At 52.6% G+C, this 23437-nt stretch overlaps 9 protein-coding genes across 9 annotated transcripts; 4 read left to right on the forward strand and 5 right to left on the reverse strand.

Annotated features, from left to right (window-relative positions):
- Positions 1 to 154: 154 nt before the first annotated feature.
- Positions 155 to 1662, reverse strand: ATEG_05477 (uncharacterized protein; the record flags this gene model as incomplete). The annotated part of the gene is made up of 4 exons (XM_001214655.1): positions 155 to 221; positions 271 to 282; positions 476 to 496; positions 701 to 1662. The coding sequence occupies 4 exons, from the start codon at positions 1660 to 1662 to the stop codon at positions 155 to 157; spliced, it is 1062 nt and encodes a 353-aa protein (XP_001214655.1).
- Positions 1663 to 2845: 1183 nt separating this feature from the next.
- ATEG_05478 (uncharacterized protein) lies at positions 2846 to 3748 on the forward strand (the record flags this gene model as incomplete). Its single annotated transcript, XM_001214656.1, has 2 exons — positions 2846 to 3149; positions 3183 to 3748. The coding sequence occupies 2 exons, from the start codon at positions 2846 to 2848 to the stop codon at positions 3746 to 3748; spliced, it is 870 nt and encodes a 289-aa protein (XP_001214656.1).
- Positions 3749 to 4480: 732 nt separating this feature from the next.
- Positions 4481 to 4977, forward strand: ATEG_05479 (uncharacterized protein; the record flags this gene model as incomplete). The annotated part of the gene is made up of 2 exons (XM_001214657.1): positions 4481 to 4711; positions 4774 to 4977. The coding sequence occupies 2 exons, from the start codon at positions 4481 to 4483 to the stop codon at positions 4975 to 4977; spliced, it is 435 nt and encodes a 144-aa protein (XP_001214657.1).
- Positions 4978 to 5277: 300 nt separating this feature from the next.
- On the reverse strand, positions 5278 to 6132 carry ATEG_05480 (nicotinate-nicotinamide nucleotide adenylyltransferase; the record flags this gene model as incomplete). The annotated part of the gene is made up of 1 exon (XM_001214658.1): positions 5278 to 6132. One exon carries the CDS (start codon positions 6130 to 6132, stop codon positions 5278 to 5280), a length of 855 nt encoding a protein of 284 aa, XP_001214658.1.
- Positions 6133 to 8399: 2267 nt separating this feature from the next.
- Positions 8400 to 9117, forward strand: ATEG_05481 (uncharacterized protein; the record flags this gene model as incomplete). The annotated part of the gene is made up of 2 exons (XM_001214659.1): positions 8400 to 8795; positions 8848 to 9117. The coding sequence occupies 2 exons, from the start codon at positions 8400 to 8402 to the stop codon at positions 9115 to 9117; spliced, it is 666 nt and encodes a 221-aa protein (XP_001214659.1).
- Positions 9118 to 9663: 546 nt separating this feature from the next.
- ATEG_05482 (uncharacterized protein) lies at positions 9664 to 10665 on the reverse strand (the record flags this gene model as incomplete). Its single annotated transcript, XM_001214660.1, has 1 exon — positions 9664 to 10665. One exon carries the CDS (start codon positions 10663 to 10665, stop codon positions 9664 to 9666), a length of 1002 nt encoding a protein of 333 aa, XP_001214660.1.
- Positions 10666 to 12464: 1799 nt separating this feature from the next.
- Positions 12465 to 14328, reverse strand: ATEG_05483 (TCP11 family protein; the record flags this gene model as incomplete). The annotated part of the gene is made up of 2 exons (XM_001214661.1): positions 12465 to 13358; positions 13408 to 14328. The coding sequence occupies 2 exons, from the start codon at positions 14326 to 14328 to the stop codon at positions 12465 to 12467; spliced, it is 1815 nt and encodes a 604-aa protein (XP_001214661.1).
- Positions 14329 to 17684: 3356 nt separating this feature from the next.
- On the forward strand, positions 17685 to 19430 carry cp9 (putative serine carboxypeptidase; the record flags this gene model as incomplete). Its single annotated transcript, XM_001214662.1, has 1 exon — positions 17685 to 19430. One exon carries the CDS (start codon positions 17685 to 17687, stop codon positions 19428 to 19430), a length of 1746 nt encoding a protein of 581 aa, XP_001214662.1.
- Positions 19431 to 20092: 662 nt separating this feature from the next.
- ATEG_05485 (RAM signaling pathway protein domain-containing protein) lies at positions 20093 to 23224 on the reverse strand (the record flags this gene model as incomplete). Its single annotated transcript, XM_001214663.1, has 4 exons — positions 20093 to 22148; positions 22200 to 22543; positions 22603 to 22714; positions 22806 to 23224. 4 exons carry the CDS (start codon positions 23222 to 23224, stop codon positions 20093 to 20095), a joined length of 2931 nt encoding a protein of 976 aa, XP_001214663.1.
- Between the last annotated feature and the right edge of the window lie 213 nt (positions 23225 to 23437).

Consider the following 23437-nt stretch of genomic DNA (forward strand, 5'->3'; position numbering starts at 1 on the left):
ATGGCCATCATCTTGAGTACTGCTTCGCTAGCCAATTCTCGACCGCGGTATCCGTCCCACTTATGGGGGCCGAGCTACGAGGAATGTTTGCAAGTTCCTCCTTTTGGACAGATAAAAATATGATGTTTAATCAGTCCCACCAAACTGTATCACATTAGTTTTGCGTACCCCTCTCCTTTGCCCAATAGAAGTCTGTACGGCTATGTATGTCCTGGATTTTTCTTTTCCAGAGTACGTAATCATGTCACGGGTCAACATACTTAGACATACCTCAGGATAACACTAAGCACGATCAGAAAGCACCCCGTTACATTATTACGCAATAGAGATGGCTACGGTTTCATGTATTACCCAGGGCAGTTGCCAAAGCGGTCGATATGGGAACGCTCTGGTTGGACTGACCCCACGAACGAGGCCATGTTGTGGTAAAAAGAGTAAAAATTGCGTCGGATTCTGCCAGAGCACGCGTCGTTACCTTCGTTCGGTGAGCGTTCGACTAATAATAATAGAGCTTAGAACACTGTTCAGCGTAGGAACGATGTATATTGACAGCCCTTGGACCCGGTGATTAGTTAAGAGCCGCCTCTTGATGCTCACGCATCGGTAGCAGATCTAGAGCATGCAATACGATCAACGTGAGCCGCAAAGGATCGGGAGACTGATATGCAGGACCTACCGCATGGCATCCCATCAACCATACCATGGCCTATTTTCAGCTGGTCGACCAAATTCGCGCTCACTCTTCCTAACGAAGATATTCCAAGGACAGGAACACCGCCGGCGATGATTCACCACATCGACATGACTGTCTCGTCTTCCCTCTCTGTGCTCAGTGAAACAAGCCTCGTCCCCATAATCATGCGAAGAACTGAGGTCGCTTCCTCTCTGCGCAAACTTCACCAACTGGTTCAAAATATCATATTCCAGCTTCAGTTTCACACTGTAGATCAACCCCTTGGCTGCAGTCTGCGAGGCATACCGGCCCGTAAACTGAAGTACCAATATTGCGGTGTCCAATAATACCACAATGACGTTCACGTACATCAGATGGAGCATAAGCCTCCGTCGTGGCTGCTGATGATCCCGGTCCAATACGCCTCCTGTACGCAATAACCTCCAGGTCTCATACATGTAGATGCTTGAGATTAAGAATTCTTGAGCGAAAAAAATCGAAACCTGTATCCTTTCGTACACGGCATATGGGAATGCGAATTGGTTCTGGTATTGTATAGAGTTTGCACCGTAGCACAAGACTATAGTCGGAATGTGCAAGACGATGGCGTTGAAGATGATCATGCCCAGAACTAGGCGCAGAACGGTTTGATTATGTAGGATCAGATGGAGGCGAGAGTACAGGACCATTGACTGGCCCGTAACCATGGCAGACCAGCCGAAAACTATCAGAGTCACGTAGAAAGCAGGGATAGAGGTTGCAAGTCGGAAGTCTTTGAGAATGAAGCCTATAGCGTAGAATGCTATGCCCCATGTCGCAAAAAAGAAACTCCAGAAATATAGTCCCTTGCGGCGTTTGAAAGTCAGGAAGAGGAGGAACGTTAGCTCCGAGACGTTGTATAGGGCGACGGAAAGGAGAGACACAACGGCGTAGGTGACGGGACGTGGGATATTGGAGTCAAGGGTACTGCCAACGTTAGGAAGAGACATTATGGGACCATATTTGGAAACTGCGTCGGATAGCGTGCTCTGCTTTGCCGTGGAACCATGTCGCTGTACGCAAAATTCAAATAAACAAATAAATAGATGATGAACACCGGCACAGCAACCGGGAACGTACGATTTTGAGACTCGATCGTAATATATATATCTCATGATTTGATCCATCCTTTGATCCGTCGCTGCGGGCCTAGTACGAGCATCCACTGTGAAGGGCGGGGGTCCATGACGTACTGGCTTTGGCCTAACCACGGGAGTCGGCCGTCTGTAAAGTATCCATATCTTAAGTACCTAACCCTCGCCTCGTATCTGTCGTTAGTAACGCTGGTTCCTATTTCTTATTGGAGTGATGATCTCAGTGACTTTACTGTTCCGTGGGACGCCAGCCTCTTTCGCCTTATACCCAATGTCCTTGCAGAGCTTTGTTACATATGGTGCCTCATATTCGGGTAGGTACCGGCGTCAATATATAGTTATCAAACCTCTGCCTAACGTCCCTATTAAGCTATCTTATAATATTCCTCAGCCTCTTTTCGAGATGATAACGCTCAGGAGAAAGCCGTCTAATGTATATAAAATATTTTAGATCTCCTGTTCAGACGCCTACCGACATCAACTAAGTTATTAACTTCTTTCCTATTCCTTAATTATTGCTTATTGAAACTTGGACGATATAGATACTCTTCACATTGAGTTTCTCCAAAGGTATTGGGACTACTGAGGCATGAAAACCAGGGACCCCCTGATCTTGTAGCGAGTATTAAACTAGAAGGCAAAGAAAAGCGAGGCAGTCAATATGTGCGCCACACTATGGAGGGTCTCAAGAAAATAGGCTCGATGAATCCTCTAGAGTCCTGAGTGGTGATGGGATTATCCCCCCGACTAGCTTGCGAACAAGTAATTGCTGTCTGCTCTCGATCAACTCAGATACTCGACGTACAAAACTCACGTTTGTCGAATATAAAGGCCTGGACCTCAGTCTGCCTCGGGAAATCACCCCGCCGTGCCGAGCAGCTCACTAGTTATATACTAAAGCAAAAGGTGAACCACGTGATATAAAAAGCTGACAGGGTCTGCTGCCCCTTTTCACTTAGTTATAGAAAAGTAGTGAAGGCTCAATTCTTCTCCCAGCTTTGGGCACATTCATTTCCAATCCTTACCTACGCTTGCTACCATGAAAATCGTTCATTTCGTGGTCTCTATCGCCCTATCAGTGGTTCCACGGGCTCTGGCGGACCCCACCGAATCCAGCGCGGTATCTGCTACGCTCACTACTTCTACTGCTGCTGCACCAAGCTGTACATCTTCGCTCATCACTAGTCTCTGCAGCTATCCGGAACCTGGCCCAGAATTTGCTGTCGCTATCGACAACAGGGCCGGCTGCTGGGACTACTGTAACGCCCATCCTCCATGCAACTTTGTTATCTTCGCTGCCGGCAACCCTAACACGGGCACCGGCACGTGCTGGCTGTACCCGGGTGAAACCTTCGATGTGAGCAAAGGTAGTTCAGATTGTGGCAATCCCTACCTGTCCGTCTACCGACAGCCCGTGTGTGCTGGCGGGAGCGCAACCACCACTGCCGGCGCCTGCGCCGCCACTGCGACCCCCTCTGCTATTGCCTCGGTCTGCGGGTACCCAACGCCTGGAGACTGCTTGTACGATTGTACTGCTAGTTCAGGTGCATCGGACTGCTTGAGTCAATGTGCAAAGGCCGATTCCTGCAGCTATGTCGTCTTTAATCCGCATGGTCCAAGCAACTCGCCGTATGCCTCGGGATCTTGCTGGATCTATTCCAACGGCACCTTTGACGCTGGGTCTGCCACCGCCTGTAGTGGCGATGCGGAGCAGCTTGTGTACAACAACTTGTGCCCCAAGCCATCTACTTCATCGTCCTCCCTTTCATCATCCTCCACGGAACGCTCTAGTGGCACTGCAACTGCAGGAGTTACTCCGGACTCAACTACTGGCGCTGCTGCGGCCTCAACTACTAGCAGCCAGAATTCTGCGCCAGCCCGCCTCTTGCTTACCAATCCACTGGCCATCGGCGTGGCTACATTAATATGGCGGGCGCTTTAATGATACACTTGTATTTATTGGTTGTTTGTTCAGCTGAACAAGCTACTAGAAACGATACATTATGTAGTAATGGACTTCATATGACGTCACTTCTCATCGTGTATCTCTCGCTATTGTAGAGGGTATGCTAGGTTATTCATCCTATGCTGCAGGTAATGGAATCTCATTGGTGAGTTTGCACCAACAGCAGTCGTTAATGTGCGACAAAAGGTAGGCTTGAGTGTGTATGTGAGTATTAGGGGCCAAAGACTGGTGCACTGACAGCTAGCAAAATGTGCTGATCCTTATCAACAGCCCTATTAGGGGTTCCACTATAGCGAGGCCAAGCATGTCAATGGCTGATACCATTCATATATAGATCATCTACTGTGGCGCGGCCTTTCACTTTGGACATAGTAAAGGTGGATGGTGTGAGGACTGTCGATGATACTCACGATTAGGCTCATTCCGATCTAGCGGCCGAATTAGCAGTTAGGGTTGGAATTGGGGCAGACGCACTAACCTTCGCTGTACGTCAATCCAGCGCTGTTTCTCTCCGAGAGGTATTCCGCCTGGTCATAGTGGAGTGCCACCTCGGGCGGCCTGTTTTCTTGCCATTCTGTCCGAGTACCAGCGGCGTAGCCTTCATATATGGTAACAGCCGCTTGTGCGATGTCCCTGGTTTTCCTGAGCCTCTCCAACCCAGCCTGATTCCGAGCATCCCCTGGTCCCCAGTATGTTTTTGAGACAAATATGGTGTACATTAACAATACTTATGAACAGTGGGACGGCTTCAAGAGCTTAAATAACGCCAAGAAGATTGTTTCTTTTGGCGGCTGGGGTTTCTCTACTGAAGGTTCAACGTACGACATTCTTCGCAGAGCCATGCAGCCCGTCAACCGCGACACATTCGTCAAGAACATGGTCGCATTTGCTCAGGCGGCCGGTGTAGATGGGATTGACATCGATTGGGAGTATCCTGGGGTATGCGTTGTCTTTCACTTCTCTGTTCCTCTAATCTCTGCTAACACATGCAACTCCTATAGGCCCCTGATATCCCCGGAATCCCTCCTGGACTCGAGTCAGATGCCCCTAACTACCTGGCAACACTCAAGGCATTGAGAAAGGAACTGCCCAAGGAATTTTCCCTCTCAATTGCTGCCCCTACATCTTATTGGTACCTCAAAGCGTTCCCGATCAAGGACATGGCTGAGGTTGTTGACTATATCGTTGGTGTTGCTTTAGGCTAGTCAAGGTAGCCCTAACGTAATGAAGCTCTTTGTATGCATTACAGATGTTCTTCGAATAGGGACGATTGTAGGAGCGGAGATAGGATGGAGTTGTCTACCTGGAAGTAACACCACCGTTGGTGGCTTTCTTCGATCCATAAGATTGGAGAAAAGGAAAGAAAGAAGAGAGCAACAGATCTTGTACATTACCTATCAAGAACGTTCACCTTACTGTGGACCGCTGGGTCAATACCCAGCAGATTGCATGTTTACCTATGTCGTCATATATTTTCTAGGGCAGGAGACATCTCCTTGCTCGGGTTACGTCTCGTATGGCCGTTCTGATAAAATGAAATCCTTCACACGCGAAGGCACCAGAAGATCAAGATCTTGGGCATTCTCTTGAACAGCTTCCCGGGCTTTTGTCGAGCTCACTGAGCGCTCGCCGGGCTTCTTCCCTTCTACGAGTTGGATGCGCTGGGCCCATTCCCGCTTCCCGCCATCCGCTTCCATGCCGCCCTGCGCCATGTTCAGGAGAAATGCCTTCTGTTCATCTTGCGAACCCCACTCACTGTCCGGGCGCATGGTGACCCGAAGCCGATGTTGCGTGAGGAATGGCCCCAGGGGTTGGAGGGTATGTTCTGGCGGATAGTATTTGGGATTGAAAATGCGAATCAACGTGTCGTACCCAGTGAGATGAACCTGCTCCAGCGACGGTGGGTAGACACCCGACGACCCGATCTCCGCCGCTTTATCCACAAAATACGGTTTCTTCGTGACGCCAATGTCGATTTCCGGGAGGTGCGGGGCGGTCGTGGATGACAGGGAAGTTTTGAGATGATCCAGAAGGTCCTGCGCGAACAACTCCATCATGGCGAGGCGGTCCTCAAACAGGGCCGGCTTGGAGGGTTTGTCTGCATTCTGCGTTGCCAGGAGCAGGAGCACGCGGGAGGGCTTGCCAGGGTTCTCGAGGACGGCGGAGCTTGCGATGCGGCGGTGGGCAAGGGTGGGAGGGTTGAAGGACGAGTCCAGCACATACAAGACCTCGGGTGGTGTGCGCTGGGAATGGTCGGAAGGGATTGAGGTGAGGACCTCGAAATTCCGCGATGACGTGATGAAACGTCGTAGCGTGGAACTATATTGTGCACGGAGGGTCTGGAATGAGGGGGACGCCATATTAAGGCGGATGCCGATAGCACGGCTGAATGAAATCGAAGGATAACCTCTTAGCAGAGGAGTACAGTACTGTTATCGAGGATGCTTGAATGAAGCGGCTGATGGTGGGGGAGACGGGGGGTTACCACGGTTGGCGGTGGTGGCGCGCTGCAGGGCGGGAAAGACTGCAGGGTTTGGGTCCGGGGCCTGTCATTCCCTTCCTTAGTCACCACCATCCTCCCATCGCGGCCCGGGTTTAACGGTGGTCAATGAGCCCAACACGGTGCCAGTTAGATTAAGTCAGGGTTGATCTCAATCACATCGCATCGAGACCCTTCCCGATCGCCTCGAGCAAACTCGATCCAGATGAAACTGAAACAGAGATCTGACCATCAAGTGCCGTGTGACGGCGGGGTTTGCATCGGCATACGTGAGGGCCGCCCATCGAGTTGGTTGTAGGATTTGAAGTGAGGGGCGGTCTGGACGGGATGAAGCAGACAGTCTCGGACTAGGAGAAATCTCCTCCACCAAGTCACTCTGGGTCCGGTCACGCAAGAACTGTGCAGGCGAAAGCCGATGAGTCGGCAGTCTATTGTGGGATCCGAGCACCCTGGCTGAAACACCGGCCGTATGGGTTTCGGGATCGAGGAGAAGAACCAGGGGTCGCGCATACACATCAATTTTGGTCTTTCTGAGGCTGTTGTGACAGAGTGATAATATACACCGAACAATGTTGATTATCGCAGGGATGTCTGTGAGACTCATCGACACCTGGTGAAGCTGGCATAATGACCGTTGTACAAGTACAATATGTATCTGTGCCGTGTGTGACGTTGCACAAGAATTCCGTGGAAATTCTAGACCCTGACAGGCTCCACTTGCCTTCCTTTGTTTATTTTGCTTTTTATTGCCCTCCGTCCCTCCATCTGTTTGATCATCGGCCGTTGTGGATGAAGGTTGTCTTGATGGATCGGCGTGTCAAAGCTTTGATAGCTTCGATTCGTTACAGATTCTTCTACCGACTTCTGTTGTACTCAGGGAGTCCCCAAAAATTCGATTGAATCAAGAAGCCGATTCAGGAAAGTCTTCCCCGTCGGCCAAGGAAAAAAAATGTCTCTCGCTAACGGGAATTAGGGACTAAAATTCAATGGTGGAATGTAACCAGAAGCCGAGAGGCATCCGTCGGCGTCCATAGTACGGAGTAAGTTTCCGATTTTAATTCCTCTACCTACTCCGTAGTTGAACGATTTCTCTCAGCCTCCTGAGTATGCTCGTAAAGTGGATGGAATCTCCACGCCACTCCCAGTAGATTGGCGTCTTCCACCACGGGCTGGATATTAAGTCCCAATTGTCGACCACCGCCACCATCCACGGATCCATCCGGGAAATGAGATGAGTCCGGGTCACATTTGTGGCACAGGTTCTTTTGCCCGACTGACAGCAGGAGGTGGCACTGATGATACGACGGGCTATGATGGTGTGAGTAGAAATTCTCCCATTGGAGAGTGACTGAATGGTCAAGAGAGACGCAGAAAAGAAATCGGACAAACAATGCTGGTGCCTTCGTTGTTTACTTGGAGAAAATCACTGTCTGGATCCACTCGAGGCACGCGGCGAGATTAAACTAGATCCCTGGCTAATCATAATCCACGCCACTCTTCCCGATGGGCCCTAATCTGGGAATACACCCAATCAGAAGGCTGTGCCTGGCCCACTTGCGTCAACGTGCATAAAATAAAAAAATATTTGAGATAAAAAGAAATGAGCCAACCCGATGGAAAATAGATGAATTCTAATTAGCCTCGATATGAACAATTCTCGAGTCTTTTTCTCCCACTTTACTACTTTGCTACCTACCTATACTACCTACGTACTGTCGTACCGCCGTACCGGTCTTCCCACTCTGATCGTACCGTCCCACCCAGTAGGAACTCCAGGATGAAGCGTGTGTGTGTATCAGATACTTGGGCTCCTCTTCTGTTGGTATCCAGAATTAATCACAATTAATCAAACAAGCTTATTCTCCTTTTCTTTTCTTTTGGGTTCCCTTTTCCCTTAATTTCTGCCATTCCTCTCTTGCGCGTTCTTATAACCCTCACCCTCCACCATCTGGCCCCATCCTCCCTTCTGTTTCTCTCCCCGTGTCAGAGACATCATTCCTTACTGCCTTTCCAGTCACTCTTTACTGTTCTTGTCTTGCTTGCGAATAGACTTCGCACTTCGTTCTTTCTTGTCTCACTCTCTGACTTCACCGACATTGACTGTCACCATCCTTCGTTCCCATCAAAATGCAGTTCACCACCAAGATCTCTGTCGCCCTGCTGGCTGCTCTGGCCGCCAGCTCTGAGGCCACTCACGCTCCTGCCCGTCACCACCGTTTCTTCCACGGCAGAGCCCTTAACCAGACCGCCACCTCCACTTCCTCCATCTTCGTCTACCCGACTCCTCCTAGCTCGTCCTCCGCGGCCGCAGGCTCTTCGTCGGTTGTCTCTAGCTCCTCGGCCGTTGTTACCTCTAAGCCCATCCTCAGCACGGATGTCAGCTCCGGCCTGCCCGTCACCACTGAGACCTTGACTGGTACTTCGGACGTGACCGTGACCTACACCCTGGGGACGGGTTCTTCTCGCTCGGTGGTCACCACCACGATCCACCGTACCGCCACCAGCACCGAGACTGTCTACGCTGTATGTTCGATTCCTGATGGTCGAGTGTTGCGAATCTAACTCTTTCATGCAGAGTGCTACCTCCACTGGAGGAGCCTCCGAGGGATCTTCCACTGAGGGACCTTCTGCTGGTACTTCTACCTACACGATCCTTCCTGTGACTTCCTCCACCGCTGGTAGCGGCGAGGGCTGCGGTGCTCCGACTACCGTCACCGTCACTGACACCGTCACTGTGGTATGTCAGAATGTCCGCATTACAGATTCGATCTTACTGACTGTCGCAGACCGCTACCCCTACTGCTACTGCTGGTGCCGGCGACGAGGGCAAGCCCTCTCACCCTGAGCACCCCGAACATCCTGAGCACCCCGAGCATCCTGAGCACCCTGAACACCCCGAGCACCCCGAGCACCCCGGCCACGGCCACGGCCGCCCTCCGTTCGGCAACGGCACTCTCCCCTTCCCCAGCGGCGTCGCCAAGCCCACTGGCTTCCTGACCAGCAGCAAGCTCCCTCTGCCCACTGGCCACTAAGCCCATCGATCCAAGACATGGATCCTGAGCCATCGATGACCATTTGTAACTGAGATTGTCTTGTGGGCAAGCACGCGCGGGCGTATCTACGAGAGGCATGTTGTTTACTTCTGGTACAAAGTTGTTCATTGCTTTAGACTTTACTTCTATCATTATCCAGTGGCGTAAGTCTCTGGTGGTTTTCTCATGGGATCAAGGTCCCTTCAACAAGCTTTTACACTCGCTCAGTTCTCCGCCTTGGTGTATGGTTATTAGGTGATGGGTCGGTAACCATGTCATGGTATTTAGCTTATATGGCTCAACTAGAATGAGATCCATTGTCATTATTGTACATACAGCCTGGAACATGAACAAGGGTATCATAAAACATCACTCAAAGCATTCACACCCTCGCGCACAATGCGATCCCGCATCACCTGCCACTCTAACCAGGTCACGCCCTGCAGTAGACAATCCGCCAGATCATCCAACTTGCCAATGTCAGGTCTTCCATCCGCAGACTCTCCCCGTCGAACTCTCTTCCCCGTCCACCGATCCAAATACCCATCCACCCACTGCCGTACTTCTGCACCCTCCCCAACGCGCATCCTCCTCGCCCCTTCCACCCTATCCTCCGCCTCCACCCTCTCCTCCATCGCAGAAGAAACCCATCTACCAACAAGATCAATTTTAACCTTCTTCCCCTCTCGCGACGACACTCTCTTCGTCCCTCCTCCCGTCACACCATCCCAATACCTCAGAACCCGCTGCGGCTCCACCCCTAACACAACCGGCATCATACCCCCCTCCGCCTGCGCTCCCCGCGCCAGCTCCCGCTCCCGCTGGCGCAGCGCAAAAAACACCGCATACAGCATCCCCTCAAACACCCCCACCCGCAGCGTCCACTCCTGCACGGCACTGCCGCCTCCGCTGCGGAACCGCTGCCGTTCGATCAGAACATGCGTCGGCCGGTGCGTCGCCAGCAACTCCGTGACCAGGGCGTACGCCACGGGCGCGTACGTCCCCGGCGAAAAATCATCTCCCGGGGCGGAGAGGGATAGCCTCCGCCAGGCTTGGAGGGTGGGGACTACCGTCGCTGCCGGGGGCGTTGTCGCCCGGAGCTGTGGCGCTGGAGGCACAAGCAAATGCGCAAAGGCTAGATTGCGGATGCCCATGTCGATGCTGAGGATGCTTAGGGGCTGCGGGGTGGCATGGCCAGAACGGTATGCGGAGTCGGTCAGCTCAGTGTCCAGGCGCTGGATGAGAGGGCCTTTTGGGCCTGCGGATTGGATTCCCGTGGCCTGGGCGATGCGTTGGAGTTGGGTGGTTTTGAGGGATTGGAGCCATAGGTGTGCGCTTTGGAGGGGGTTTGTGAGGCGCATTGTCTGGCTGTGTTTTATGATAGGTGCTGATTGGGCAGGGTTATGTGTGCCATTGTGGTTGTTTGGGAGTGTTTGTTGATAAGATGCCCGTGAACGGAGAGGATACAGTGGGATGCAAAAAGTATTTAGAACACCCGAAAATGGGTAGCGTGCCCGCGTTTGACCGCCTACTATATTTACCATACTGAACCTAACCAGAGCACTTGACGCGTCTTAGATTTCATGAAGTTATTCAACATTTTGAGACGCCACGAGGCCGCAGAGGACCTCAATTAAGCCCCCAGCTTAGATCGCGAATTTGCGAGCTTCATTCTACAAAGTATTAATTTTGGAGGTTCCTGCCGCGCAGAATCGACCATTTTTAGTAGACGGCCTAGTGAAATCAATCTAACCATTTTCGGGTGTTCTAAATACTTTTTGCATCCCACTTGTAATTAACTAGTCATACTGGTGCAGGTGTGTCCTAACGGAACACCTGTTGATCCAAGGTGTAGGTAGTACTTTTCAGTGTTAAGATGTTTAATTTTGCAGCAATACAGCTAACAGCTAGGCTAGCTCAATGGCAGAGCGTAAGACTTCTATATTTATATCTTTCGCCCGATGTTAAGATGCTTATCCGCGATTAGTTGTCTCGCTTAACACAAGACAGCCTCATATAGACAGAGATATCTGTCGAGCTTATTCGGAAACCGACGATGGGCGCTGCCGATCAGATTCTCTGACGGGGAGATATATCTAGACTAAGTATACTGTTTCTTAATGATAGAATAGGGCATGAGTCACAGAACCCTGGCTTTTTTCCGTCTTATCATTAGAACACGGTCCCGCCGTGCTCAAATTCAGCAAGACTGGAATCCTGTATTCAACCTTATTGAATATATACCAGAAAGGTTGATTCAGGAAGAATAGCGAAACCAGAACTTAGGTCTCGCTGTCAAGTATTGCGGTACGCCCATGATCTGGCGGTTGGAAACCCCTCGGATATCTGATACTCCGATGCAGTGAACTACTTGTTTGCCAATACTTCTGATCCTAGCTGTTCAATCCCAGCCCATCGTGACCACAGATCGATAAAGATCTTCAACCGCTGGTGATTGTACCTGATTCGTGTTCCAGATCTCTGAATCAACCCCAACGTTTGCCTCTGACGGTGAATAGCGAAGTGCAAGAAAGCCGGTAACAAGGGGCTGAGCTTATCATGTCATTGTTCATATATCATAGTCGACAATCGGCAAGATTGACAGGACTAGTGATAGTAATGCTAAAGGCCTCTATTATAGAGACCGCAGTTTAGTAGGTTGTAGTTAACTCTCTGGCTGCGAATACGGGCATATCCTACTTTATAATTAGGTCTGCCCCGGGAAAACATCTGCCACATGGAAGGCCACGGTTATAGGAATTGTACTGTATTATATGGCATATGGGCCCGCCGCCATAGGGCATACCTACGCTTTAGTACGAATTAGCATGTGGGAGCTTCTATTACATTAAAGACCACAGTTGTAGGCAATTGGCCTAGGCTTAAAGCAGGTTCTGGATTTTAGACTGTTCAGCGTTGTACGGAAACAGGTACCAAAAAGCATACTAGTCCACTACGTATTCTACATCTGTTGCATCTGATAGCAACTTATTAATTAACTGTTTATCTCTATAACAAGCCATGTATCTAGCCTTCCGGTGGACGCCTGACCCAAACTACCAATGCAGACGCTGAACTTGCAATCAAAACGCAATATACGAACAGTCAACTCCAATCAATGCTGCCGAGATCAACCGAGAAAACCAACATCTACGCCACGTCACGCAGTCCACGGAGCCATTGCCACGTCAGTTGGCGACAGGCTTTCCCGCACGTACAGAATCGGCGCCCAGACCTTCCAGTGCAAAACGCCCATATGGGCAAGGCGCATCGAAATCCGCTCGATATCGTGTTGCTGCTGGAGCCCTGCCGGCTGCGGATGGTGTCGTTGCGACTCGCAGATGGCGAGAGGCGACATGTTCAGGTACTTCTTGGCACAGGCAAAAGTCTCCGACAGCAGCTTCTCGCGCAGGGAATTCTGGAAGAACTGGAACAGGCCGGATTCGTTCGACAGGTGCCACTCCAGCGCCGCTTCGATCGGCGCAATGACCGTGTCCGACACCATGGACTCGCCGCAGCACGCCGCACAGGCGAACCGTGCGATCTCGAGGGCGATGCATCGGACGTTCTTGAGCCAGCGAGGCGACCCCCGCGGGCAATCGTCGTTTGTCTCCATCAAGGATCCGATCCGAGAGCGAAAACTTGCGTATGTCTGTGCTGGGGCCGAGAGATATCTTTTTTGCGTGTGAATGTAGGACTCGAAGATAAACCAACAAATGTCAAGATTGATGAGATTCTGCAGACATGCCCGCAGCTGCCATAACCGGTCGGAATCAAAGACAAACGTTTCGGGGAATGCATCGGGACCCTGGAACTGCAGCAGGAATTCAGATATACCACGGAACATAAGGGATAACGGCCAGAAGCTGTCGGTCTGGATCGGTTTCTCCATCGCGCGGAGCTCGCGTTCCCGCAGATCGATATACCAGCGGCGGGCCGACTCGACGCGGAAATTGTCTCGCTGCATTTTCCCTCGGAAGTATTCCTGAAGAAAGGGGATTGTGTCTTCGATAAGGAGGACCCGAAACGCACGAATTTGGTGGTTTGCAACGTCCTGGTAACGTTAGTGACCCATCTACATTCTGCTCGCGTCAGCTACTCACCAATTTCATAGCTTCCAAGATCGCAAACAGAGTCTGCAACCCGCGCACAATCTCAAACGAGTCCTGCGATTGCGACCCCGAAGTAATTTGCGTGACCATCCGGTCGGCCCATTCGTCGCGCATCGGAGCGCAGTGCGTTTTCAGCAGCGCCGCCAGCCACTTGGCTACCCCGACCATATCCAGCACGCCTTTCTGGATCTGTTGCATCAATAGGGCCACCTCGAGGTTTTGCATGACGCTGGGGTGATCTCGCTCTGGTACGAGGGTCTTCAAAACGTCCTGTAGCGTTTCAAACATGGCGGGTAGTCGAGGTTCAAACATTTGTCGTGGCTCGGAGGATCCCTCCGTGATATTCCCCATCTGATGCGCTGCGCCAAAGGCGTAAATGGTGATTTCGACAGCCATGGCCTCCCAGTAATCTGCGGCTTCCTTGCGTTTCCGTCGGCCCTTTTCGCCATCGAGGTCGGGCTTAAAGTGGAGGTCGCGATCGAAGTTGGCGTCCATGCGGAGGTTGATGTTGCTCATGATGCATGGCAGGTCCAGCTCACTGAGAGTGCTCTTTGTCACCGGGGGATATCGCTTCGCGGACAGCAAGAGCTTTTGTTCCTTTTGCCCTAGTCCCAACGCCGGGGGAATGTCCATGGTCTTTGACGAAGGCGACGAGGCTGGGGAAGCAGTTGGCAGCGACGGTATCGAAGCTCGACGAGCTCCGTCATCATAGGTGAATTTGGCTGATGAACGTCGTCGGTCCACAACTGTCGATGTTTTGGAGTCGTTCGCATCCCGATGATCTAGAGAATCATTCTTTGGGGAATCTTTTGAATGGGCCTTCCCTCCATACGCATTTAAAGGACCTTCGGTGCCTTCTTCTTGCTTCGCAGGAGCATCCCGCCGAGCCTCTTTCGTTTTCTGAAGGTCCATCTCCATCCGATCCCACGATCCCAGGAAATTTTTTTTTGTTTTATTATTCTTTTTTATTCCGCGAAATGACCACGAGTGTTGAGGCGGGTATCTGTGGTGGCTTGGGTGCGCTAAGTCCTAAAGTCCACGGGCATGTCTCGTTGACTGAAGCAAGGAACAGCTGGGTCATACAGCAGTCGGCCGGGGGATAAAGTGATCGGGATCCCTGCGAGTAACCCTGTTTTATCAGTCCTTGCTGAGCTCGAGGGGTAACCAGGTGAGGAGGAGATGATAGTACTCACCGATCGCAATGTCGATCACTCACGGGGGTTTGTATGCTGGACGTTGGCCTTCCTATCTTTCGGGGAGTCACCGCTTGACTCTTCCCTTCTTTTTCCCCTTCCCCACGAAAGGAAAAATGTCACGAGGAAACAACGGAAGCCTGGCCAAACCAGAGACACCTAGGAGCAAAGGAAGAAAGCCCAATGCCTATCTATGCAACTGGAGTTGTTAAAAATGCTAGCAAACAAACGGCCGCAGTCTGGCACGATTGACAAAGTAACCAAGTGGGCGTCTGTCAATGTTGGGGAAATCAATGACCTCTAATCGGTGAGGAGAAAAGAGGGGACCTTGCACAGGATAAAAATTTAAAAAGAATCAGAGGATTCATTACAGATAAACGGCGCGGGCCAGAAAGGAAGGGAGAAAGGGAGAGGATGGGTTCAGCAGCATGGAGACGGCGAACCTCACCAGCCCGAGGCGCCACTTCCTATTGCAGGGGAAAGTCAAAGTGAGGCTGATGACTTCTTGACGGTTGCAGCTACAGGTTCTAAATGGCCATGGAAGCAGAAGGCCGGGACAGGCAAGTCACGAACGGTGGTGGTAGCAGTGCTGTACAGTATAGTCGGTAGTGGATGACGTGGGATGGTGGCCATCCGAGAGCAGGTAGAGCACCCACTCGCAGTCTTCAGGACGTCTTCGGAGGGGGTCTTAGAGCGAGTGCATAGCATGCGCGAGGAGGCAAACTCAAATCCCCTGGTCTCCACGCAGCGGGTTCTCGGTAGCCTCAGCGCATTCCTCACTATGACAGGGCACGGTATCGGGAGTGATCTGGGGAGTGGACACGCTGCTGCTACCCGTGGTGTGCGAGCCTGGAGACAGGGAGAGATCATAGGGAGAAAGTTGCCCTTACGGGACGCCACGGGATCGCCGATTGTACGTGCAGGAGGCAAAAGAAATATTGACAAAGAAAGTGGCCCGTCGGCTGTATAGGGGGCGAAGATGAAAATCCCAAAATAAAGAGTCAGGTGGCAGCATAATATCCACCATGGTAATCCTGCAACGCATGGAGAACACCGGAAAAGAGGAGAATCGTCTGGACGGGTTCACCCACAATTGTATGAATCGATAGAGAGTAATGCAGCCTGCCGCAAGCGGTGTTCAAGAGAGACACATTGGTGTTTTGCTTTTTCCCGATCCGAAGCCCCAAGAAACATAACTTGAAGCTAGGGATGAACATTCCAATAGTCCGATCCGTCGTCGATGGGGCCTGTGGATACATTTAACGGGCTTGCATCCGTGCCTCGCTCGTTCTCATCCATAAAACGATTAATGTTTCCTGAGCGGAGACCGGAAGACGACCGTCTGGTGTTGATCCGGGGCGACGGGTTCTTGCACCAGCATACCGAGGTGCAGTCATGCGGCCAAGCTGGACCGTCGGAGGCGGTGTTTTGGCGCATTGGGACCACGGATCAAGAGTCGGACTTCATTGACTCCAAGAGGTGATGATGGATGCTACTTTGGACCTCTCACCGGTCGGTGGCCGAGGTCTGATATTTTTGTGATGTCCAAGTGTCGTTGGAAAATGCAGGGGGAACCCACACGGCTGTAGAAGTCGTGTCTACTCCGTGGGCCAGGCTTGGGGGGGGGCAATAGTTTGAACGTCTCTGTCCCGTTTTGTCCACCGACATACGCAAATCGAGTCCTGTCGCGCCCATCATGGTCGGCAACTCGTGCTACAAGCCCTCCCACGCCGCTGAAGGGGCGAATCGAGACAAGGATAGGGGCGCACATAGCGAGCAAATGCTTGTTTGCTTTTTCGCCTTCCATCCCGCGGCTTTTGCCGTGGACGATGAGCCTATACTGACCCACATACGAAAGCGGCCGACTGACGGTAAACTAGACACGTCCATCTCCAAAGCGGGTGGGTCAAGCATGGCTGGCCTGGATCAATAATACGGACCAATTATTGCAACTAAATTGGGGTTTAACGTGCAGGCGACCAAGGGGTGGAAAAACCGGAATCGACCGTGGAGATCATCGCCCTGGGATTCCTATCAGCTATTTAAACTTGGGGGATCTCCCAGTCTCCTTTTTGCACGACCCAACAGGGGGGATGGGAAAGTCCATACCGGCGGTCGAAAGCATCCTAATACGGTGAACAGATGCGGTTTTGAAGGAGGTTGCGGACAGCTTCCATGGCGTGACTCGTGCATTTCAGAAGTGAGGCGTCGAGTTTCGTTCCGTCGCGTGGTCGCCTCATTTCGGCTCGGCTGGAACAGAGGCAATTGGGGGTCCGGCCGTTCGCAGTCAAGGCGTTATACCGGAGCGGTGTTGATTCGGGATTCCGCTAGCAAACCTTCTTCACGTCCAAGCGGTGAAGGTAGTACTTCCGTAGTTATGCAGTACACCATGAGGTAGTAGTCCACGAGGTGATCTGGCTCTAGCCTGGCTTTCGTGGTAGGCTCATGACTTGAGGAGTGATGGGGATAATCTCCATGGACGTTATCGAGAAGTGAGGAGGCTGAGACAGTGTAGAAGAAGGCGGAGTAATGCCGTTTTGGGATGGAGGCCCCGTGATTCGGCCCTAGCCCTAAGCCCTATCCCAACCCCTTTGCTTCGATGCAACAACATCCAAATGAATGCTTAGAACATACGGAGTATAGAACATAGTTGAACCCGTGCAGGGTGAGCAGGAGAGAAGCCATTCTGAAGGCCTTTGTTTCTGCATCTCATGATAGCCTTTGGGACCTGCAGGTGAAATTCCCCGATTCAAGTCGGTCTTAACCATGCATCCCACACGGCAAGGGGCCTTCTCGTAGCTGGTTACTCTGCGAATCTCCAGTATACTACTCTCCTCGCAATATAGTGAGAGTCTCTTTGTCCAAGATGTTCCATAGGATCCAAATGACAATTTCCATGGACTAACACTCAATAAACCGCCGCTATTGAGGTCTACAAGCGGAACGGCTCTCAATAAGCTTTCTTTATCACTCTGGACCACTTCTCAACATGTCCATAAACGTGTATATAGATTCTAACGAGATGAATTCCTGCATCCAATCTGAATACCTTATTGATGCTTCTCGCCGGCCTCTATGGATCTCGCAGCGATCTACCTCTTTCTCCATGCCCTATGGACTGTCCCGGCGATTCTGTTCCCCAGCGCTGCCCGTGCATCGCCAAATGCCTCGCAGTTCCAGGTCCAAGCGCTGCCCGATAGTGCGTCGCTGCCCCCAAGCTGGGCTGGACGGCTACCTGTCCCCGAGACAGAGGTCGGAAACTCCATGTTCTTCTGGCTCTTCCAGACCGAAGACCCTGTCTACGATGAAAACCTGATCAGTTCGGTCTCTCCCCTTGCCATGCCCTCACATGCAAGCACAGAACTAACAGCCACAGTCTGGTTCAACGGCGGTCCGGGCTGCTCATCTCTCATCGGCCTGACTACCGGCAACGGTCCCGTGTCCTTCTCAGGCAACTCGACTCGCCTCGTCCAGAACCCTCATTCCTGGACCAAGCTGGGCCATGTCCTCTACGTCGACCAGCCCGTGGGAACCGGATACTCCACCGCCAGCATCCCCTACCCCGTGAACCACAACGACCGCGTCGCCTCCGACTTCTCCAAGTGGCTGCGCTCCTTCTTCCTCGTCTTCCCTCACCTGCAGACGAAGCGCGTCCACCTCATCGGGGAGTCCTACGCAGGCATCTACATCCCCTACATCGCCGCAGCCCTCGTCGACAGCAACACCAAGAACCCGTCCCTCCACATCAACCTCCAGTCCATCGCCCTCGGAGACGGCACCATCGGCAACCCCGCTGCCATGTCCACCGTCACCATCGGCGCGTACCTCGAGTCGCAGCGCGCGCGCCTCGACCTCCCTGACGACATCCTATCCGTCTTCGCAGACGCGGACGACTCCTGCGGCTTCACCCACGTCCTCGACCAGGCAAACCACTACCCCCCGCAGCAGGACCCCATCCGCATCCCCGGAAACCCCGAATATCTAAACTACAAGCGCCGCAGCCTCGAACGCCGCGGCCTGGGCGCCACCCTCAACGGCACCTGCGCCATCGACTCCCCCACCCCGGACGCCGTCGAAGCCTCCATCCTCGACTCCTCCTGCTACGGGCCCTGTGCGACCTTTTCCACCGCCACAGACTATATGCGCGCCGCCGCCGCCGCCAGCCCGCGCCGCAAGTGCTTCGATGTGTACGACATCCATAACGACTGCGACGCCGTCGACCCGCTCCCCCTGCTGGCGACCTACTTCAGCCGCCCCGACGTGCAACGCGCGCTGAACCTGCCTCCGCCACTCTCCGCACGCACATCACCTTCTCCCAACAGCGAAGACGACGACGACGAGGACGGCACCTATACCCCCTGCAACAACACCATCCTGGCCGCCCTCCTGCTCGCCACGCCCCCGGAACCACCCGCCTACTCAATCCTCCCAACACTACTCACCACGCACGGCCTCGCCGTGCACATCTACTCCGGCGAGTTCGACATGCTCCTCAACCATATCGGCACCGAGCTGGTCCTGCAGAACATGACCTGGAACGGGGCGCGCGGGTTCGCCCAGCCGCCGCGGCGGGTGTTTTTTGTGCAGGACGCCGCGCCGGACGCGGTCACGCTCGCCGCGCATCCCTGTGGCAGCGTCGACGGCGGCAACGGCCCCGTCGAGGCGATCGCGGCGTGTGCGCTCGACCCGGCCGTCGCGGGCGTCTGGGCGTCCGAGCGTGGCCTGACGTACCATCTGTTCCGCGGCGCTGGGCACACCGTGTTTGTTAATAAGCCACGTGAGATGTTCTCGTATGTGCGGGATGTGGTACTTGCGCGGTAGGGGATGGTATCGCGTGGTGGAGGTTTGCTCCCACCGCGTGGTTCGAAGGGGGGTTGTGCTGTGTGCGACGTTAGAGGGTCGGAGTTTGGCGTTTGGGTTTTTTTGTACGCCGGTATATAATGTTCTGTCTGTCATAAGCATGGATGCTGCATGCTGGCAGGATATATTGTGATATGCTGCAAGAGTCTCTTAAAATATTCATTTCGCTATATCTCATCATCCGTTGGTAACATCAAATATGACAGGTACGCTATGCAATGTCCAAATGAAATGAGTCCTCATCCTATACGCCATCTTTTCCATCGGAGGCGCTAAGGCCTCCGGTCTAGTGCCACAACAGAAATTTCACAGAGATCAAACACAAACATGTGGCTAAGTGTACATACATCAACACAATCAATCATATCAGGGGTGTTTGGGGGAGGCGCTGCAGACACAGTCCGCAATGATAGTTGTCCTACCGTCCGACTCCAGTCATTTTTGGAGCTGTTTGCGCGCGTCTATCCAATAGATGGATAAGTAATGCTCGAGTTCGGATCGTGGTGTGTCACTTAATGCCAGTAGCACACGCTCCAGAAGTCTCTGCGTGAAACGTTTCGCAGGTCCAGTGGAATTTTATAATTTCACACAGGAAGAGTTCTCCTGTCGTGAGACATGTGCCATCATCGCCGGGCAAAGAACGGCGCTTGGTTAGGCATTGACAGCAGCGAATCCGCTCTTTGGAAGACATCACCTTCGAAGAACTTGTCGCTATACGCACTGGCCGGTGTGGACGGGACGGTTGCCTGCGCTGCAGGTCCAAGGGCAGCACTGAGGGGTGTCGCGGGAAGGGTGATAGACTGAGGAGAGAGACTAGAGCTCATCTGATGTTGCGAGTGTTGGGATTGCAATGGTGGGCCATAGATATTGGCTGGTGCATTCCCGGAGGCCATGTCTGCTAGATATGACCATGGGGAGGCCTCAATCAGTCGGCCAGCTTCCCTACTGGCCCTCTGTACAGGACGGAGGATGACAATGATATCCGCAGGAAGAAGCTGCATGCTCCGGACCTCGCGCATATCCGTCACAAGCTCGACGAACGACTGCATGAACGCTTTGCACAGCTGCCAGAATTCGCGCTGGTTTCGCATCCCACCACCGGGTTCCTTGACCTTCATACTCGAAAGGCGGACGCTGAGCGCTTCAGACACTTCTATGCACACACGGCAACGGCGAATGAGGTTGGTCCAGAGTAGTCGGATTCCCTCGGGTTCCCCTGCCTGCTCCGCCACTTCAAGGGAGCGCACGAATTGACGACGGGCCACAGGTAGTGCCTGCAGAGCTGCCGTATACGCAGCTGTCAGTTGGTGGAAAATTCTCTCGAAAATCCTCTCCTCCTCCAATTCATCCAAGCCGGTCAGAGGGTTGATTCGTGGCACCACCGCAGTAGGCATTGGAGGGAAAGCCTCGCCCGAACGAGGGGTGGCGAGTGAAGAAGGGACCGAGGTATTGATGAGGTTCGATCGGCTACTTGATCGACTTCGAGAATCGAGACTGAAAGGCGTAGAAATAGGTCCGGGAGAACCAATGGCAGACTGGTAGTTGGCTGCTGCCGGTAAAGGCTCCGTGACGGGGATCTGAGGATGCTGGATCGTTGTGTCGCTCCGGAATCGACGCACGGAGAACGACGGTTCTCTCCCGCGCGTGGGAGTTGACGTGGGCCCTGATACCCCATCCGAGATGAAAGAATCTTTGGTAATATCCGGGATCGGCGCTTTTGTAGAAGGGCCTTGTTTGCCACTTTGGATGGGCACTCCAAGGGTTTCACATGCATTGCGCAACTCCACCACACTTCCATATATCATTAACATCAGTGACCGCACGTAGCGAGCGTCACCGTTGGCGACGATTTTGTCCAAACTGTGGCGCAGTTGCGTCCCGACATGGGTGTAGGCCATGATACAGGTCTCACATTCCCTTTTGACCGATTCACTTGATAATCGTCTGGACTCCGTCTCATCTGACCGAGGGTTCTCAGCAGCTTCGAGGGCATCGTTTAAGCGTTCGACATGGGTGGAAGCGTTATAAAAAACCAATTCGAGGCTGTTTCGCCGCGTGTCGTCACGTTTTATCACGTTGATCAAAGCCGAAACATGTGATTGTACTTGGAACAAGGCAAATAGGATGCCCTTTGCGCTCTCAATGATAGGCTCAGGGGTCTCTTTTTCGCCCTTGTGCTCCGGGAGGCTTGACATCCGATTGACGAAGCCGTCCTTCAACCGTCGACGCTCCCTTGGGCTACTCGGACTGGACGAGTTACTCCCACCAGCGGTGCCAGATGGCCTGGTGCGGAGGAGAGAGCCGTGACTCAGGCCGCGTAAATGGCTGTTTCGATACGGTCGTATTTCATCCAGAGTCCCCAGATCTGTATTCTTTCGGATGACTCCCATGCGCTTGCTTCGTGCAGCAAGTGACGCCTGGATGATGCCTTCGCTGTTGCTTCGATTGCGTTCATTGATTCCATGAATAATGCTCGCACCAGGCCGCTGGAGGATACCACTCTGGAAACCTAGCCCTTGGCCCGAAGCAATGCGGTAATGAGACTTCAACGGGATTGGAGGAGGCCGCGAGAGCGATGGAGATTTCGGGTCGGAAGCACTGTCGCCTGTGCTCGGAATCACAGGGAAACGGCTGCTGACCCCACGCTTCACAGGTTTGGGAGTATCAAACACGATCTCACTGATACGAGGGTCAGCATGGTTCAAGGAGATTCCACCAGTAGTCACTTACTTAATATCGTCGAGGTCAGGCGTGACCGCCGGCTGTTTGGTTTTCAAAAATCGTTTCAGCTCTGCAGTCAGGGCGACCTCCTTCTCGTTATCCGACATCGTCGAGGGGCCGATTTCGGTGTCGGAAGCCTCTAGCAGCCGACGCAGAGGGTACCGCAAGGGATTCCCGGCGACCTTTAAAATCTGCAGCTTGTTCATATCCGAAATACTGAGGGGAAGGTCATCTAAGCGATTTTGCATCACCGACAAGACCCGTAAAGAAGTCAATTTTTTGATTTCTTCCGGCAGATGACTGATCTTATTGCGGCTGAGATCCAGGATTTCAAGAAGGGGAAGTTTGTACACCTAGATGTTGTGAGCATTGCAAAGTCATCTGATGGGCATCTACTAATATCTTAACTTACGCCTTTAGGAAACTCTCGGAAGTTGTTCGCTCTGATGTTGAGGTATCGAAGATGAGAGCATTCGGCGAAGCGATATGGAATATGAAATAAATGATTGTTGGATAGGGAAAGTCTGCCAACAGTCAGTCACGGATTCAGCATTTGTTGGAAATAAGAGAAGTCATATAATGCAATCTCTGACAAGACGTCTGGTCGTCACATACCGTTCAACTTCGTCCTTGATGGCATCCACCACCGCTTCCGGGATGCGCACAATATTAGAGTGGCCGAGATCAATCGTCAATTTTGGCTTCACCACGTCGCTAACGGCTTCGCTTCCGGCCAGAGAGCGTTTCGTCTCCTGAATCCCATTTTCAACCGCGCGACGAGCGAGTTCAATAGTGTCGTCCGGAGAGAGAAGCCGGGGCCCAGAGGTTTGTTTACCGCTACCTTCACCGTCTCCCGTGGATTCATTGACAAGCGTGACCTCATCTTCACTCCTGAGCGAGTCTCCATAGACGGTGGAAGTAGATGATGATGTTAACGAGACGTCGTGATCCGTACTTTGCCTGCTTCCATCATCCTCGTTTGCTTCATCACGATACGAACGGGGCATCCTGATCGTATCCTCCGAGGGTGCCATGGTTGAAAGCATGGTCAACAACGAACAATCAGGTCGAATCTCAGTAGATTTCTGGGTGATGAGTGATCGTTTGCCAACTAGAGGGCTGCTAACTGGTTCGCGCGATCGATCAGACAAGCAGCGTATTTTCGAGACTTGAAGAACGAGAATAGGGCATGATCAACACGCGCAGCGACAGCTGAGGGAGAGGTTTATCCACGAAATATAGCACTG

The sequence above is a fragment of the Aspergillus terreus genome, genomic scaffold (assembly GCF_000149615.1).
Source record: "Aspergillus terreus NIH2624 scaffold_7 genomic scaffold, whole genome shotgun sequence".
Lineage (NCBI taxonomy): Eukaryota > Fungi > Ascomycota > Eurotiomycetes > Eurotiales > Aspergillaceae > Aspergillus > Aspergillus terreus.